The following is a 13545-nucleotide window of genomic DNA, read 5'->3' as shown; positions in this document are numbered from 1 at the left end:
TTGTCAAAGTGGCAGCATTACACTTGATAAAAAGGCTACATGTTCAGGGTCTACATGTACTTGATTCTGGCACAGGACCGTGCGCACGCCTGTACATGGGAACAAGAAAGAGGGGGAGGAAATCCAGGAAAAATCAAAGGATTTTGGCACATCAGCCTTTTACATGACAAAAATGTGTGAAGAGTACCACAGTGCAGCAATTGTATTTCCTAATGTTTCCAAATTTCATAACATTGACATTTTGCAGTTGAATTAATCTTGCATCCCTTGCTGATTGGTATAGCTGCTCTTAGCTTACCACGCCTGACTGATTTTTTCAGATAAGCATGAAGGGATTAATAAGATTCAGAATTGTATCTTATTATTTATAACCCCACTTTAGTGTGAAGTGTGTACCTAAATCAAACAAAGTCTTTTGACAGTCCGTGTCTCACCACATATGAATTTATCTGATGTGAAAGTATTGCTCGGCTCTCGACAGAGCTGTCGGGGAGTAACTTTAGAGGAGCAGACCTGTGCTCGGTCTTAGGCGCTGGCGGGTCGATACTGTTGGATTCGGGGAGAGCAAACGTGGGGTACGTGGCGCGCTCCTGCATGTGTCGGGGCCCGGAGTCTGCAGCTCAAGCAGCATCAGCAACAGGGACTCTGCTTGTAGCCCCGGCAGGATTCGCGACTCCAAGGGGAGGAAAACAGCCAGCGTGGATTTTGCCTTTTTTGGGGGTGAGATGTGCCGGGTGCCAGCTGAAAGGCACGCAACCCCCGTGCCCCGACCCGCCGCTGTGCCGCGGGCAGCGTCTCCCCGTAACGTGCCGTGGCTGTAAGTTCTGCGTTCTGTGGAGGCTGTGTGTATTTGTTTCGCAAATCGCGGGCGCGTTGTGCGTTGCGAGCGGAGCTGCGGAGTTATTGGCTTTTTGCTTTTCGTGAGGCGTCTTTAATTGCACGCACGCTGTTCGGTCGCGGGCAGGCCGAAGAGCGGCGGCGGGATCGCATTTCGTGGCAGGGGTAGATAATTAAGGGAAGCGCTATTTTATTATGTAAACTTTAAAAAAAATAGCGCGTTTGCTGCTCGCCCAGAAAAGCTGTACCTGCCGCCTAATGAAATGCTTCCTTCTGCTGCTGAACCTGCCACCGCGGGGGGCGGGTGTGGGAGGCGGCGGGGGAACTCCGGGGGGGCGCGGACATTTGCAAACCTCACTGGGACTCGTCCGAGAGCCCCGGAGCCCCGGGCCGGCGGAGCGGGGCGAGGCGGGGTGCCGGTGCCCCCCGGCCCGGCTGCGGGGCGGCTCGGCGGGGGCGGGGGGCGGGGGGGGGGGCAGCGCCGCCGACATGCGAGGGGAGAATTCCTCAATGGCGCTGGCCACGCCCACTCCCCGGGGAGGCGGGGCTTGCGAGCCCGCGGGCCCCGCCCTCCGCGCGCACGTGCGGCAGCCCCCGCCGCCCGTTCCCCGCGGGCCGGCCACGCCCCGCGGCAGCCGATTGGCTGGCGTAGGCCGTGGCGGGCGGGGTGAGCCGCGCCGCGCGCTGCCGCGCCGCGCCGGGGCGGGCTCCACCCACGTGCGGCGGTGCCGCGCGAGCGGGCGGCGGGGCGAGCACACATCCCGCACGTAGCCGGCGTCTTCATCAGCCGGGGCCGCCCGCCGCCGCGGCCCGTCCGACGGCGGGGGTTGCCGGGCGCCTTTCCCGGGGGGGGTCCCGCACGCTGCTCGGGCGGCGGCAGCGCGGGGTTCCGGCGGCACCGCCGCCGCCGCCGCCCCCGCAGCGCCGGCCGGCGGAGCGCGGCGCAGCCCAGCCCGCCGCGGCCAAAGTTTTGCCTGGGTTCGGTTCCCCTGGCCCCGCGGCGCGGCGGAGCCCCTGCCCGGCTCGGCCTGGAGCCGGCGGCGGCCCGGCGGGCATCGCCTCCCGACGCGGGCGCCGGCAGGGCAGCGGCGCGCCCGTCCCCGCAGCGCCATGCCGCTGGGGCACATCATGAGGCTCGACCTGGAGAGGATCGCCCTGGAGTACGTCGTGCCCTGCCTGCACGACATCGGCTTCTGCTACCTGGACAACTTCCTGGGGGAGGTGGTGGGGGACTGCGTGCTGGAGCGGGTGAAGCGGATGCACCGCGACGGCGAGCTGGCCGACGGGCAGCTGGCCGGCCCCAGCCGCGGCGTCGCCAAGCGGCACCTCCGCGGCGACCAGATCAAGTGGATCGGGGGCACGGAGGAGGGCTGCGAGGCCATCAACTTCCTCCTGACGCTGATCGACCGCCTGGTGATGTACTGCGGGAGCCGGCTCGGCAAGTACTACGTGAAGGAGCGATCCAAGGTAAGGGGCCGCGGGGGCCCTGGCGCCGGCTCCCGGCCGGACCGACCCGCCTCGCAGCTCCCCGTGGGACCTGGCGGGAAGTTTCCGCGGGCTCCCCCCCGCCGCGTCGCGTCCTCGCTGTCCGTCCGCGGCTCCGGCGGCCCCGCCGGGGCTGTCCCCTCAGCGCCGCCCGCTCCGGGCCGCCGCTGGCCAGCCCTTGCCGCCCGCCGGAGGCCCCGCCGCAAAGGCGGCCGCGGCAGCGGGGCTGCCCGCCGCGGGCCCCTCGCCCCGCCGCTGCCGGCAGCGCTCCGGGGCGGCTCACCGCCGTGCCCCGCGCTGGCTCCTGGCCCTTGCCTGTACCCCCGTGTGCCGCCGCGGGTCGGGTCGCAGCCGACCGGGGGGCTGGAGGCGGCACCGCGATCCCGGCGGGGGGGGCCGGGGCCCGGCGGCGCCCCGCGGCCGCCTGCTGCTCGCCCCAGCTGCCGAGAGCGGGGGCCGCCGGCGCCGGGCGTACCCCGCCAAAAAAGCCTAGCCTTGACCGTGACTTTCCTCTGGAGGATCGTTTCAGGTGGAGGGAAAGCTCCCCGTCCCCTCCCCGCGCACGTAGACGGCTCGGATCCGGTTATTTGGTTGTTTGCGCCCGTGTGATAGCGTTATCCAAAGTAGTTTCGATGGGCCAACCCATGCCCGCGTCCAGCAGCTCCAGAGGTTATCGTTACTGCACTGGCTATGTGGCGCAAAATAAGGGATGCTCTGTTTGAGCACAGCAAACTTTTTTTTTTTTTTTTGGAAGAGGAGGGTTATTTTTTTTCTAGGCTTTCTTGCTCAGAAATGGAGAGGACACTTGTGTTGTAGGACACTTGTAGGTTCCTTTCCCAATGAAGTTTATTTGCACCTGCAATGTCATTACTTCAGTTTGGGATAACTTGGCTTTTCTTTCCTTGTCTGTGTTGCTGTGGCAAAGTGGACTGGCTTGGAACTAAGTTTGCTTCATTGTCCTGAATGATGAAAACTTCCCCCTTTCTTTATTTCTGACTTGAATGCCATAATATATAGCACATTTTCAAAACAACCCCTTCTTTTAGAGATATGCCAGAAATAGAAATGATGAAACTTCTAAAAAATCACAAAAGCGAAAAGTTAGGCACTTCTCTTGCTCCTAAATTGCCCTGAACTAAGGGGACCTGTGAGTTGTGCTGAGATTTTTTTTTTTTCCCTTACAGAAAATGAAGAAAACAGTATGGTGATGTTTACCAGTTGCTTGGGAACACCTTAAAACCTGTGCATGCACCCCCACACACACTTCCACACAGTGGTGGGAATAATAAAAGGTTGAAACATTACTTCTGTGCTTAGCTCCACTGAACTACTGAGTTCAGTTCAGTTAAAGCTTGGGTAGATTTGCTTTAAAATGTGAGTAGACTGGATTTCGCTTATTCCTGGTGAGATCCTGGTGTTAGGAGGTATAAACAACCGTTCTGCTTTGGCATGCCTTTGAGATCATCCTAGTTCTTTCTTTGGGTGATGTCTGTTTTCCCGATGACTACTCAAAGTGCATTGCTGGCCTCCTGGAGGGGGAAGACCAGGGGCTTATGTTAAAGTTGGATTGGAGTGAGAGGAGGTGGTCCAGCATTTGTACAAGATACTTTGACAAAGAGTCAACTGGATACCTAAAGGCTGTTGGCACTGGCTGGGGAGAAGGGTCTTTTGGGGAGTGACCTTGGGTTGTAGAGGTGATTTTAAAACTGAGTTGTGGTGTTCTTGCAGTCATTTTTGTACAAATAGTAATAACAGATGGGGCAGAACTTGTTTTATAAATAGATACCAAGGTACTTGCTATAAAGAGAGGCTTTTGGCCCTCGTGCTTTAGTGTGGAAGGTGTCGGATTCCAAACGGTGCCTGGAAGTGCTACACAACAGTCCAGGTCTGAAAGGGGCTCAATATAGTTTGTAAAACTAAATGCAGAGGAATTTCCATCAGAATTAATAGTAACCAATCCCCTTATTATACTAATAAGTACCATGGATATGTGAGGCCGTGGAATAGCAGCTGCTATCTGTAACTGAGATGTGGGACGCCTTCAGCAGGAAGATTATTCCTGTGACTAACCAACTGTATTGCGTTTGCGTGGCTAGGTTTTGGCAGTGGGGTGGGCTACACAGGTGGCTTCCGTGAGAAGCTGCTAGAGGCTTCCCCTATGCCGGACAAAGCCAATGCCAGCTGGCTCCAAGATGGACCCGCCACTGGCCAAGGCGGTGACGGTGGTAGCACCTCTGGGATAACGTATTTAAGGAGGGGGAAGAAACCTGTGCAACTGCAGCCAAAGAGATGAGTGAGACTATGTGAGAGGAACAACCCTGCAGACACCAAGGTCAGTGAAGCAGGAGGGGAGGAGGTGCTCCAGGCACGGGAGCAGAGATTCCCCTGCAGCCCGTGGTGCAGCCCATGGTGAGGCAGGCTGTGCCCCTGCACCCATGGAGGTCCATGAGGAGCAGATATCCACCTGCAGCCCGGGGAGGACCCCACGCCAGAGCAGGTGGATGCCCAAAGGAGGCTGTGACCCTGTGGGAAGCCCACGCTGGAGCAGGCTCCTGGCAGGACCTGTGGGGAGAGGAGTCCACGCTGGAGCAGGTTTGCTGGCAGGGCTTGTGACCCTGTGGAAGGGACCCACGCTGGGGCAGTCTGCTCCTGAAGGACTGCATCCCGTGGGAGGGACCCATGTTGGAGCAGGGGAGGAGTGTGAGGAGTCTTCCTCCTGAGGAGCAAGGAGCGGCAGAGACAATGTGTGATGAACCGATTGCAAACCCCATTTCCCGTCCCCCTGCGCTGCTGGTGGGGAGGAGGTAGAGAAATCAAGAGTCCAGTTAAACTTGGGAAGAAGGGAGGGGTGGGGAGAAGGTGTTTTAAGATTTAGTTTTTACTTTCTCATTACCCTACTCTGATTTGATTGGTAATAAATTAAATTAATTTCCCCCAAGTCGAGTCTGTTTTGCCTGTGACAGTAATCAGTGAATGATCTCTCCCTGCCCTTATCTGGACCCACGAGCTTTTCATTGTATTTTCTCTCCCCTGTCCAGCTGAGGAGGGGAGCGATAGAGTGTCTTTGGTGGGCATCTGGCATCCAGCCAGGCTCAACCCACCGCACCAACTGACTACTGCAGTGCACGCAGGTTCCCACGTCGCCTATAGGCATTTCCCTTCCACCATTAAACCTGCCCATTTTGCTTATCTTCTAAAGTCTTGTGAATGCATACACAAAAATCCCACATTTAAATTTAGTGTATTTTTATTTTATCTGCTAGATTGTACACATAAGTGGATGCCCAGAAAACTTCCATGGCTTAACATTTGGAGGGGCGTGCGGTGTTTCTGAGCAACTGAACCAGAACTTCTTAGCTGTACATGTGCTATTACAACTTATTGTTTTGGGATATAGGTATTAGATGGGGCTAAGAGTCCAAAGCAATTTGTTTAAAGTGTGAGCCTTTGGCTACATGGTAGCTTCTCTTGTCATGGAAATGAATCGATGTAATATCAGCCTCATCACTGTTTAGAGGTTTATACTTTTAAAACAATAGTTTGACTTTAATCTTCAGCCTAAGTATTGGAAGAGAGGGAGAGGTTTGCTTAGTAAATGAACTTCTGTCAGCTTACTGTCTGCTTAGTGTGATGTGCTTCATGTTTTGGGGTTTTTTTTGTAGCTACACAAACATAAGAAGACAAGAATGTCTTTTGTCCAATAAAGGAAGCTTTCCTTGTAGCTACATGAGAGAAATAAGTCAGGATTTTGCCGTTTCCAAATTACCTCCAACAGCATTACAAGAGAGTTAAAATTGCATCAAAGAGAATGTATGGAAGTAAAATTTTACAAGGGTGCTGGATACTCTTGAGAGCTGTTGGTTGATGTTTGAGGGCTGATAATGAAATGTAACCTTTCATCTTTGCAGACCAGTGACCCAAATCTATCTCTGGAATGTCATATTTAAAAATATTAGCGGACATGGTTAAATGATCAAAATAACCAGATAACATTCTTCTACAGGACTCTTCTGACCCAATGCATTGCTTGTTGGCTTCTGCATTCTCTTCAACCAGACTTTCCATTTACTAGTAAAATAATACCACGGTTCCCTTTTTGTAGTAGGTAAATAGCTAAGGATCTCACCAAGGCATCGTTGACCCAGGTTGAGTCCTCTCCTCAGTGTGAGAAAATTCACATCCTTATGCAGAGGGATGCTCTGGCCTGAGGACAGAGGTCAGTCTGGTTTTGAAGACCTGTCTTCACTCTGCTGGAGCTTTGATGCTTGGTGGAGAAAAGCTGGCAGGTGGTTTGGTCTGGGAGGCGAGGCCACAATTTGGTCTCCATGGTCAGTCACCTGGAGTGCCCCCGGGTCAGATGGTGCTCTGGGGCCTGTGGGTGAAAGGATGATGCGCTGCAACTTCTGACTCCTCAGGTCCCAAAGTCGCTTCTTGGGGTTAATTGGGGTTTGCCATGGCTTGAGGGGATGGTGGGGATGATGCTGTCTTGTCCTGGTTTTGGCTGGATTAGAGCTAGTTTTTTTCCTAGTAGCAAGCATAGCGCTGTGTTTTGGATTTAGTATGAGAAGAATGTTGACAACACACTGATGTTTTAGTTGTTGCTAAGTACTGCTTATGCTAGTCAAGGACTTTTCAGCTTCCCATGCTCTGCCAGGTGCACAAGAAACTGGGAGGGCGCACAGCCAGAATAGTTGATCCAAACTGGCCAAAGGGCTGTTCCATACCATATGATGTCATGCTCAGTATATAAACTGGGGGGGGTTGGCCGGGGAGCAGCGATCGCTGCTCGGGAACTGTCTGGGTATCAGTTGGTGGGTGGTAAGCAATTGCATTGTGCATCACTTGCTTTGTATATTATTATTATTATTACTATATTGCTATTATTATCATTACTATTTTACTTTATTTCAACTATTAAACTGTTCTTATCTCAACCCAGGAGTGTTTCTCACTCTCACTCCTCTGATTCTCTCCCACATCCCACTGGGGCAGGGGGAGTGGGCGAGCGGCTGCGTGGTGCTTAGTTGCTGGCTGGGGCTAAACCACGACATATCTGTAAAAGGTTTGAGCCCACTTGCAAATGAATATTGCTCAGGTGCAGAGGTGGCACAGGGGCCTGCCATGTATTGTAAAATTTTCCAGGGGCAATTACAAAATTTTGTAGGCAATGAAATGTCTGCCCTGTAGAAGAATAATCCCTGTATTATAACTAAATCAAAGCAACAACATTAAAAAAACCTCCCCAAAACAAGGCAGGAAAATACTCCAGAAGAGAAGCCATTTGAGAAATTTCTCCTTTAAGACATAAGACAGGAATTTTTTTTAAAGTTAGAAGCTGCAGATGTGCCAGGTGCTGTGGATTTTGGGGTATCCATCCCTTTGGCAGCCTCAGATGCTGCAGAGCTTGGGGAGCTCTGGGCCCTGGAAGTCTCTCCTGCAGGGAGGCAGAGGACGGGGGCTGGCAGGAGCCGGGCTGGCGGGAGCCGGGCTGGCTGGCTGGTGTGCAAAAATGCAAAAGCTGCGTTCGCAGTGGGATTCCGGGGTAGCTCATCTGCTGCTGAGAAGCTATGGCTATTCCGCCTTTCGCGTTTTACCTCCTACTGTAGAAGGGCGGCTCTCCCCGTGGCCAGGCAGGGTCCCAGAGTGATGCCGTCGGTGCCTGCTGCCCTGGGCCACCTCGGCTGAGTCAGTGCTTGACATCCTGCCAGTGGGCTGTTTGCCCTCATGGGCGAGGGGTTGAAGGTACTTTGAACTGGCACGGCTGCACTCTGTGCGGACTCTGCACCCGTTCCTGACAGGAGCGTGTCCTGCTGTAAGGCACCGGTACCCTCTCACATGCCATCATGGATTGAAATCCGTGGCGGGGCTGCCTTTGGGGACCTTGAGCTCATCTTGCACCTTGCTGGACACTGGTGAGCCCCGCTGGTTAGAAAAAAAGGCAAGAAGTCATAATCCTAAAAGCTAACCTTTGTTGAAGGAAGCCCGTGACTGATGGTTTTTAGCTCAGAACCCAACTGCTCACATTCAGTGTCAAGTATATGGCCTGAAGTGTAAACAAAAAAAAGTGTTTTAAATATGAGATTAGTTAATTTAGAAGTCCCTGTGGGGTGTGGACCCTCTTGAAAACTTGCTTCAAAATCTCTGTGTGGGCCTTTCACTTTTTTTTCTGGGATGTTTTCTGCATCCTCCACCTGTAGCCATGGCACCTCCCTGCTCAACCCACCTTGGGTGGGCCCTCTGACTGCAACAGGAGAAGCAGGTCTTTTGTGGTGGCACTTCATGGCTAGTGAATGTTTGCTGAAAACCAGAGTGGGTCCTTCTGCCTACCACATGATGGGGTGTTCTTAGGTAGGTTTTGAAACACGGTCTGTCTAGCAGGTTGTCACCAAGATTTCTGTTCCTGAGGATTGAAGAAATGCATGAAATATTACAAGCTTGCGTTGAGTGGTTTTACCACTCAAAGCCTTTGACAGTCTCCCATAATATTCTCCTTGGGAAGCTGGCAGCTCATGGCTTGGATGGGCATAGTCTTCGCTGGGTAAAAGACTGGTTGGGTGGCCGAGCCCAGAGAGTTGTGGTGAATGGAGTTAAGTCCAGTTGGCGGCTGGTCACAAGCGGTGTTCCCCAGGGCTCAGTTTTGGGGCCAGCCTTGTTTAATATCTTTATCGATGATCTGGATGAGGGGATGGAGTGCACCCTCAGTAAGTTTGCAGACAACACCATGTTGGGTGGGAGTGTCGATCTGCTGGAGGGTAGGATGGCCCTGCAGAGGGACCTGGACAGGCTGGATCGATGGGCCGAGGCCAACTGTGTGAGGTTTAACAAGGCCAAGTGCCGGGTCCTGTGCTTCGGGCACAACAACCCCATGCAACGCTACAGGCTTGGGGAAGAGTGGCTGGAAAGCTGCCTGGCCAAAAAGGACCTGGGGGTGTTGGTAGACAGCCGGCTGAACATGAGCCAGCAGTGTGCCCAGGTGGCCAAGAAGGCCAACAGCATCCTGGCTTGTATCAGGAACAGTTTGGCCAGCAGGAGCAGGGAGGTGATTGTCCCCCTGTACTCGGCACTGGTGAGGCCGCACCTGGAATCCTGTGTCCAGTTTTGGGCCCCTCAATACAAGAAAGACATGGAGGTGCTGGAGCGTGTCCAGAGAAGGGCAGCAAAGCTGGTGAAGGGTCTGGAGCACAGGCCTTATGAGGAGCGGCTGAGGGAACTGGGGTGGTTTAGTCTGGAGAAGAGGAGGCTGAGGGGAGACCTTATCGCTCTCTACAACTCCCTGAAAGGAGGTTGTAGCGAGGTGGGTGTTGGTCTCTTCTCCCATGTAGTTAGCGATAGGACGAGAGGAAATGGGCTCAAGCTGCACCAGGGGAGGTTTAGGCTGGATATTAGGAAAAATTTCTTCACGGAAAGGGTAGTCAAGCATTGGAAGAGGCTGCCCAGAGAGGTGGTGGAGTCACCATCCCTGGAAGCGTTCAAAAAATGGGTAGATGTGGCACTTCGGGACATGGTTTAGTCTAGTCTACCCTTGATTGGTTTAGTGTGGACTTGGTAGTGTAGGTTAATGGTTGGACTGGATGATCTTAAAGGTCTTTTCCAACCTAAACGATTCTATGATTCTATTCTACCAAATCCCTCATAACTCAGGTAATGAGCTGAGATATTTTTGCATTTATGCATGAGGAAAGAAAAGTTCTGTTCTATAGCATTCAAATTCTATCCTTTGCAATTAAAACAGAGTGAAATACTGCATTTTCTGATTTGAGGTATGGATGTAAGGAGCGGGAACCAGAAAACTGGCTATAGAGCTGAAGAGCAATACTGCCTATAGAAATATACTGGTTTATTATATGTTACAAAGGATTTTTGATATTTGCGTAGCAGCATGCCTTGCAATTAATTTACAATGGGAGGTCTGATGAATACCGCCATCCAGAAGAAATATGCATAATTTCTCTTTCTTTTAATCAAATGCACATGTTCTGGCATAATGGGTAAGTTCAAATCTGTTCTTCTGGCTGGCTGCCGGCAGAGTCCAGAGCCACTGGAACTGTAAATACAACAGACAAGTCATTTTGTGATATCAGACTGAGGAATTCGGCATTGGCACAGGTCCTAGAGTGGTTGCTTTGGCTCGGTGTCAAAGCTGATGTTTATATCTGTGTTTGTCAAGCAAGATTAGTTAGCCTGGTTAATTATACACAGGAATGTATAATTTTTACTTGACAATCAGAGCATTAAATGAGTATAAACCTGGGCATATTAGCTCTTGTTTTTCTTCATCAAATTATTCTCAATGACTTTTTGAAACTTTGAAAAGATACTTCTCTGAAAGAGGCACTCTGCGAATCTTTCAGATTGCTTCTTAGCAGGGACAGGGTATTGGAGAAACAGGTCAATGTTTTATAGACAGCGATGTACATATCTGTAAGTGGGTTCAGAAGCATGGGTAGCCTCTATGGAATGGTGTTTTGAGCTCATACTTGAGTATTGAAGTTACAAGCAGCTTGAATTCGGTACCTGTTAGGTATCATCACTCTTAAGAACCTGACTGTAGTGTACTGGTAGACTTATTCCATGGTAGGCAGTGGAAAAAAAAGTGCCATCTTCAGCATGCGTTACACCAGAGCCTTTGGCAGCCAGGTGGCTGCTGTTGGTCCTCCTTTCCCTCTCTTGTGGAGAAGTCTGTAACCACCCAGAGGTCTTTCTTAAACTGCGTTAGGAACCTGTCTGTGTGCTGTAGTTGTAGTCAGAGGAACGCAGAAGGAGGCTAATCCCGCACTAAAGGGAAAAAAAAGTCTGAGCTCTGAGGCAATGTGAAGAGCAGAGTGGTCTGTTTATCCTGAGCTTGTGCACGTGTTTGTGGCACCAGGGCAAGTTACTTGATGTTTTTTATGTTGTCTGTAGTTTTGCGGTCGGGCAGTGCTTAATGAGTCTTATTAGACTCTGGAGTTACACAATGATGGCAAAGCAGTGAGGTTTTCCACAACCTGTCCGATGCTGGTAGAACATTTTCTTAGTGCCTTCTCCATTCCACTGGTAGCAGTCCTTTCCAGTACCACTGTATCAGCTCTTAAAGCCAGGCACCGGCAGTGGTAACCCTGCTGGGTGCCTGCCAATATCCCTGTTGCTTGCAAGCCCTAAGTAAATACGTGCCTCTCTGTTTGTTTTTGTATGAGGACTCATTGCTCATTAAATGCCGATGTAAACCTTCCACAGCTGTGTGGGGAGGGACATGTAATACAGGTGGCATTAATGCCTCTGGGTATGGGGAGTGTTTGTCCTTTGGACTGGTGGGGGTGTGTATGGCATTGCAAGGCACAGTATCCTTGGGAGACCTACTGGGGAAAATGGCAAGATTCGGAGTTCAGTGCCCCCTCCTGCTGAGCTGGCATTTTGGGAGGGAGGGGCGCTGGTCCTTGCTATTAATATTTGTACACAGCCTTTTCCCAAGGTAATTATTACTGAATAAGTCAGTTTATTACAGCTCACTGCTAATAACAGTATATGTTTAAATGGAGATGCATTGATGCTCATAACACTGATGCAGGGCAGCATGTACACAGCATGTACACAACAAGTGAACTTGTTTCTTTGCATTAAGCATTCCAGCTGTCTGTTAATCCCAGTGTCTTTATCTGATTTCACAGTAAACTCTTCTTTCTGTGAGTTCCAAACTTATCTGTATGGTGGCTCAATGTAATACAGCCTTACCCTGCATGTTGCTTCCTGAGCAATTTGCTTGATGTAGTATGTGGAAGTGTCTTCTCCCTCCTCTTTCTCCTATGATGCACAGATTCCCCCCCCGCCCTGGGGGTGCAGTGGTGGGGATGTTCAACAGTGTCTGTACTCCCTCAGCAATTCCTTTCCATATGTGGAAGGGGTGGGACAGAGGGAGAAGATAAAACCACGATGACCCAAACATGAATGAATTTTTAATCAGATGAAATCTTGATGTTTGCTGAACAGGCTGGACACACTTGGAAGAGATCAATACTTTTATCAAATGTTTCAAGATGACTCTTACAAAGTCAAAGTACTTTTTTTTTTTGCTTTTTTTTTGAGTATTCACTTTTTAAAAGTTTTCCTCCTGCTTCTGTTTCAATTGAATTGCCTTTTCCCATTGTGTAATAGGTCAGGGGCAAGTGGTCCTTTGGCACCAGCAGGCTGCGTAGTGCTCATCCATCTTGCAGTGGATGGCTTGTGAGAATGAGGAGGTCAGGAAGGGAAGCCTGCGAGTAAGTGTTGTTGGTTTTAGATTTATGGAGAAGGAGGATGTGTGCATACCAACTCGAGGGAATTTGAAGCCCTGGATTGGATTTATCATGACTGTAATCCTTCTGTCACAAAGCCGAAGACTGAAACAACGTTGTTAGAAAGCTGCCAGCAACACAAGACTCCCTAAGCTTCCATGAAAAGGTTTTATTGGATTAGTAGAGGAGCTCTCGGGTAGAGGTGTTTTGGGAACTGCTGCTAGTACTTGTGCCTAGAGCAGCTGACGACCCCTGTGGTGGGCTCCAGGGTGAATAACTGATGCATTGGCACAGAACATGGGGGGGCTTGACAAAAGATTTTGATTGATGCGTAACGTTACATAGCAATTTGTTTTAGACCTTCTATTGCTTTGAAAAGAGATGACAGGGAGTTGGTCAGAAAAGCAAGAAGAAGGCCTGTCTAGCTGTTCAGGTGGTAAAGCGGAGGAAGAAAATGGATGAAGGAGGCTCATGCCAAGTAGACTACCTATCTCCTACTGTTTAAACTATTCACAGGCATGTCGTCCTGTCAGCACACCGCTCCTGACTGTTCCTGCGAGTGATTTGGGGAGAGCTGTAAGCCCCGTTTCCCCTCCATCACTCACTTGCACATACGCATCTACTATCTCTCAGTGACAGAAAGGAGCTTTTCCCTTCAGTAATTTTTCTCTTGTCATTGTGTTTTGATAAGATTAGTAGACAAAGAAACTTAGTGCCACCATGCAAAGCACTTAATGGAAAGCAGTTGATTAAACAAGCTACTTGTTGTTCTGATTTTTCACAAATAAAGTAATGCAAGAGATTTTGCTGACCGTAATGGTTCCATGGAAGCTTACTAATATTCATGCCACCAGCCATCCAGTTTAAAATGAATAGCATAAATTGCAGGAGTCCAGCATAGCACACTATCTACCCAGACTTGGAAGCAGTTTGTCCAAAGCTTTGTCAGCTGGAAATGGCAGGGTAGCTGCGTCTT

The 13545-nt window shown here is 51.0% G+C and overlaps 1 protein-coding gene across 1 annotated transcript in view; it reads left to right on the top strand.

Moving 5' to 3' along the window:
- Positions 1 to 1947: 1947 nt before the first annotated feature.
- The window catches only part of EGLN3 (egl-9 family hypoxia inducible factor 3), a 29017-nt gene continuing 17419 nt past the window's right edge, over positions 1948 to 13545 (top strand). Inside the window, exon 1 of the mRNA XM_075712927.1 lies at positions 1948 to 2304. Within this exon, the coding sequence (XP_075569042.1) occupies positions 1948 to 2304 (357 nt within the window). The remainder of the gene's footprint in view (positions 2305 to 13545) is intronic.

Source organism: Pelecanus crispus, chromosome 6 (assembly GCF_030463565.1).
Source record: "Pelecanus crispus isolate bPelCri1 chromosome 6, bPelCri1.pri, whole genome shotgun sequence".
NCBI classification, from domain to species: domain Eukaryota; kingdom Metazoa; phylum Chordata; class Aves; order Pelecaniformes; family Pelecanidae; genus Pelecanus; species Pelecanus crispus.
Note: the sequence above shows the minus strand (reverse complement) of the source record. Positions and strands in the feature narration are given on the sequence as shown.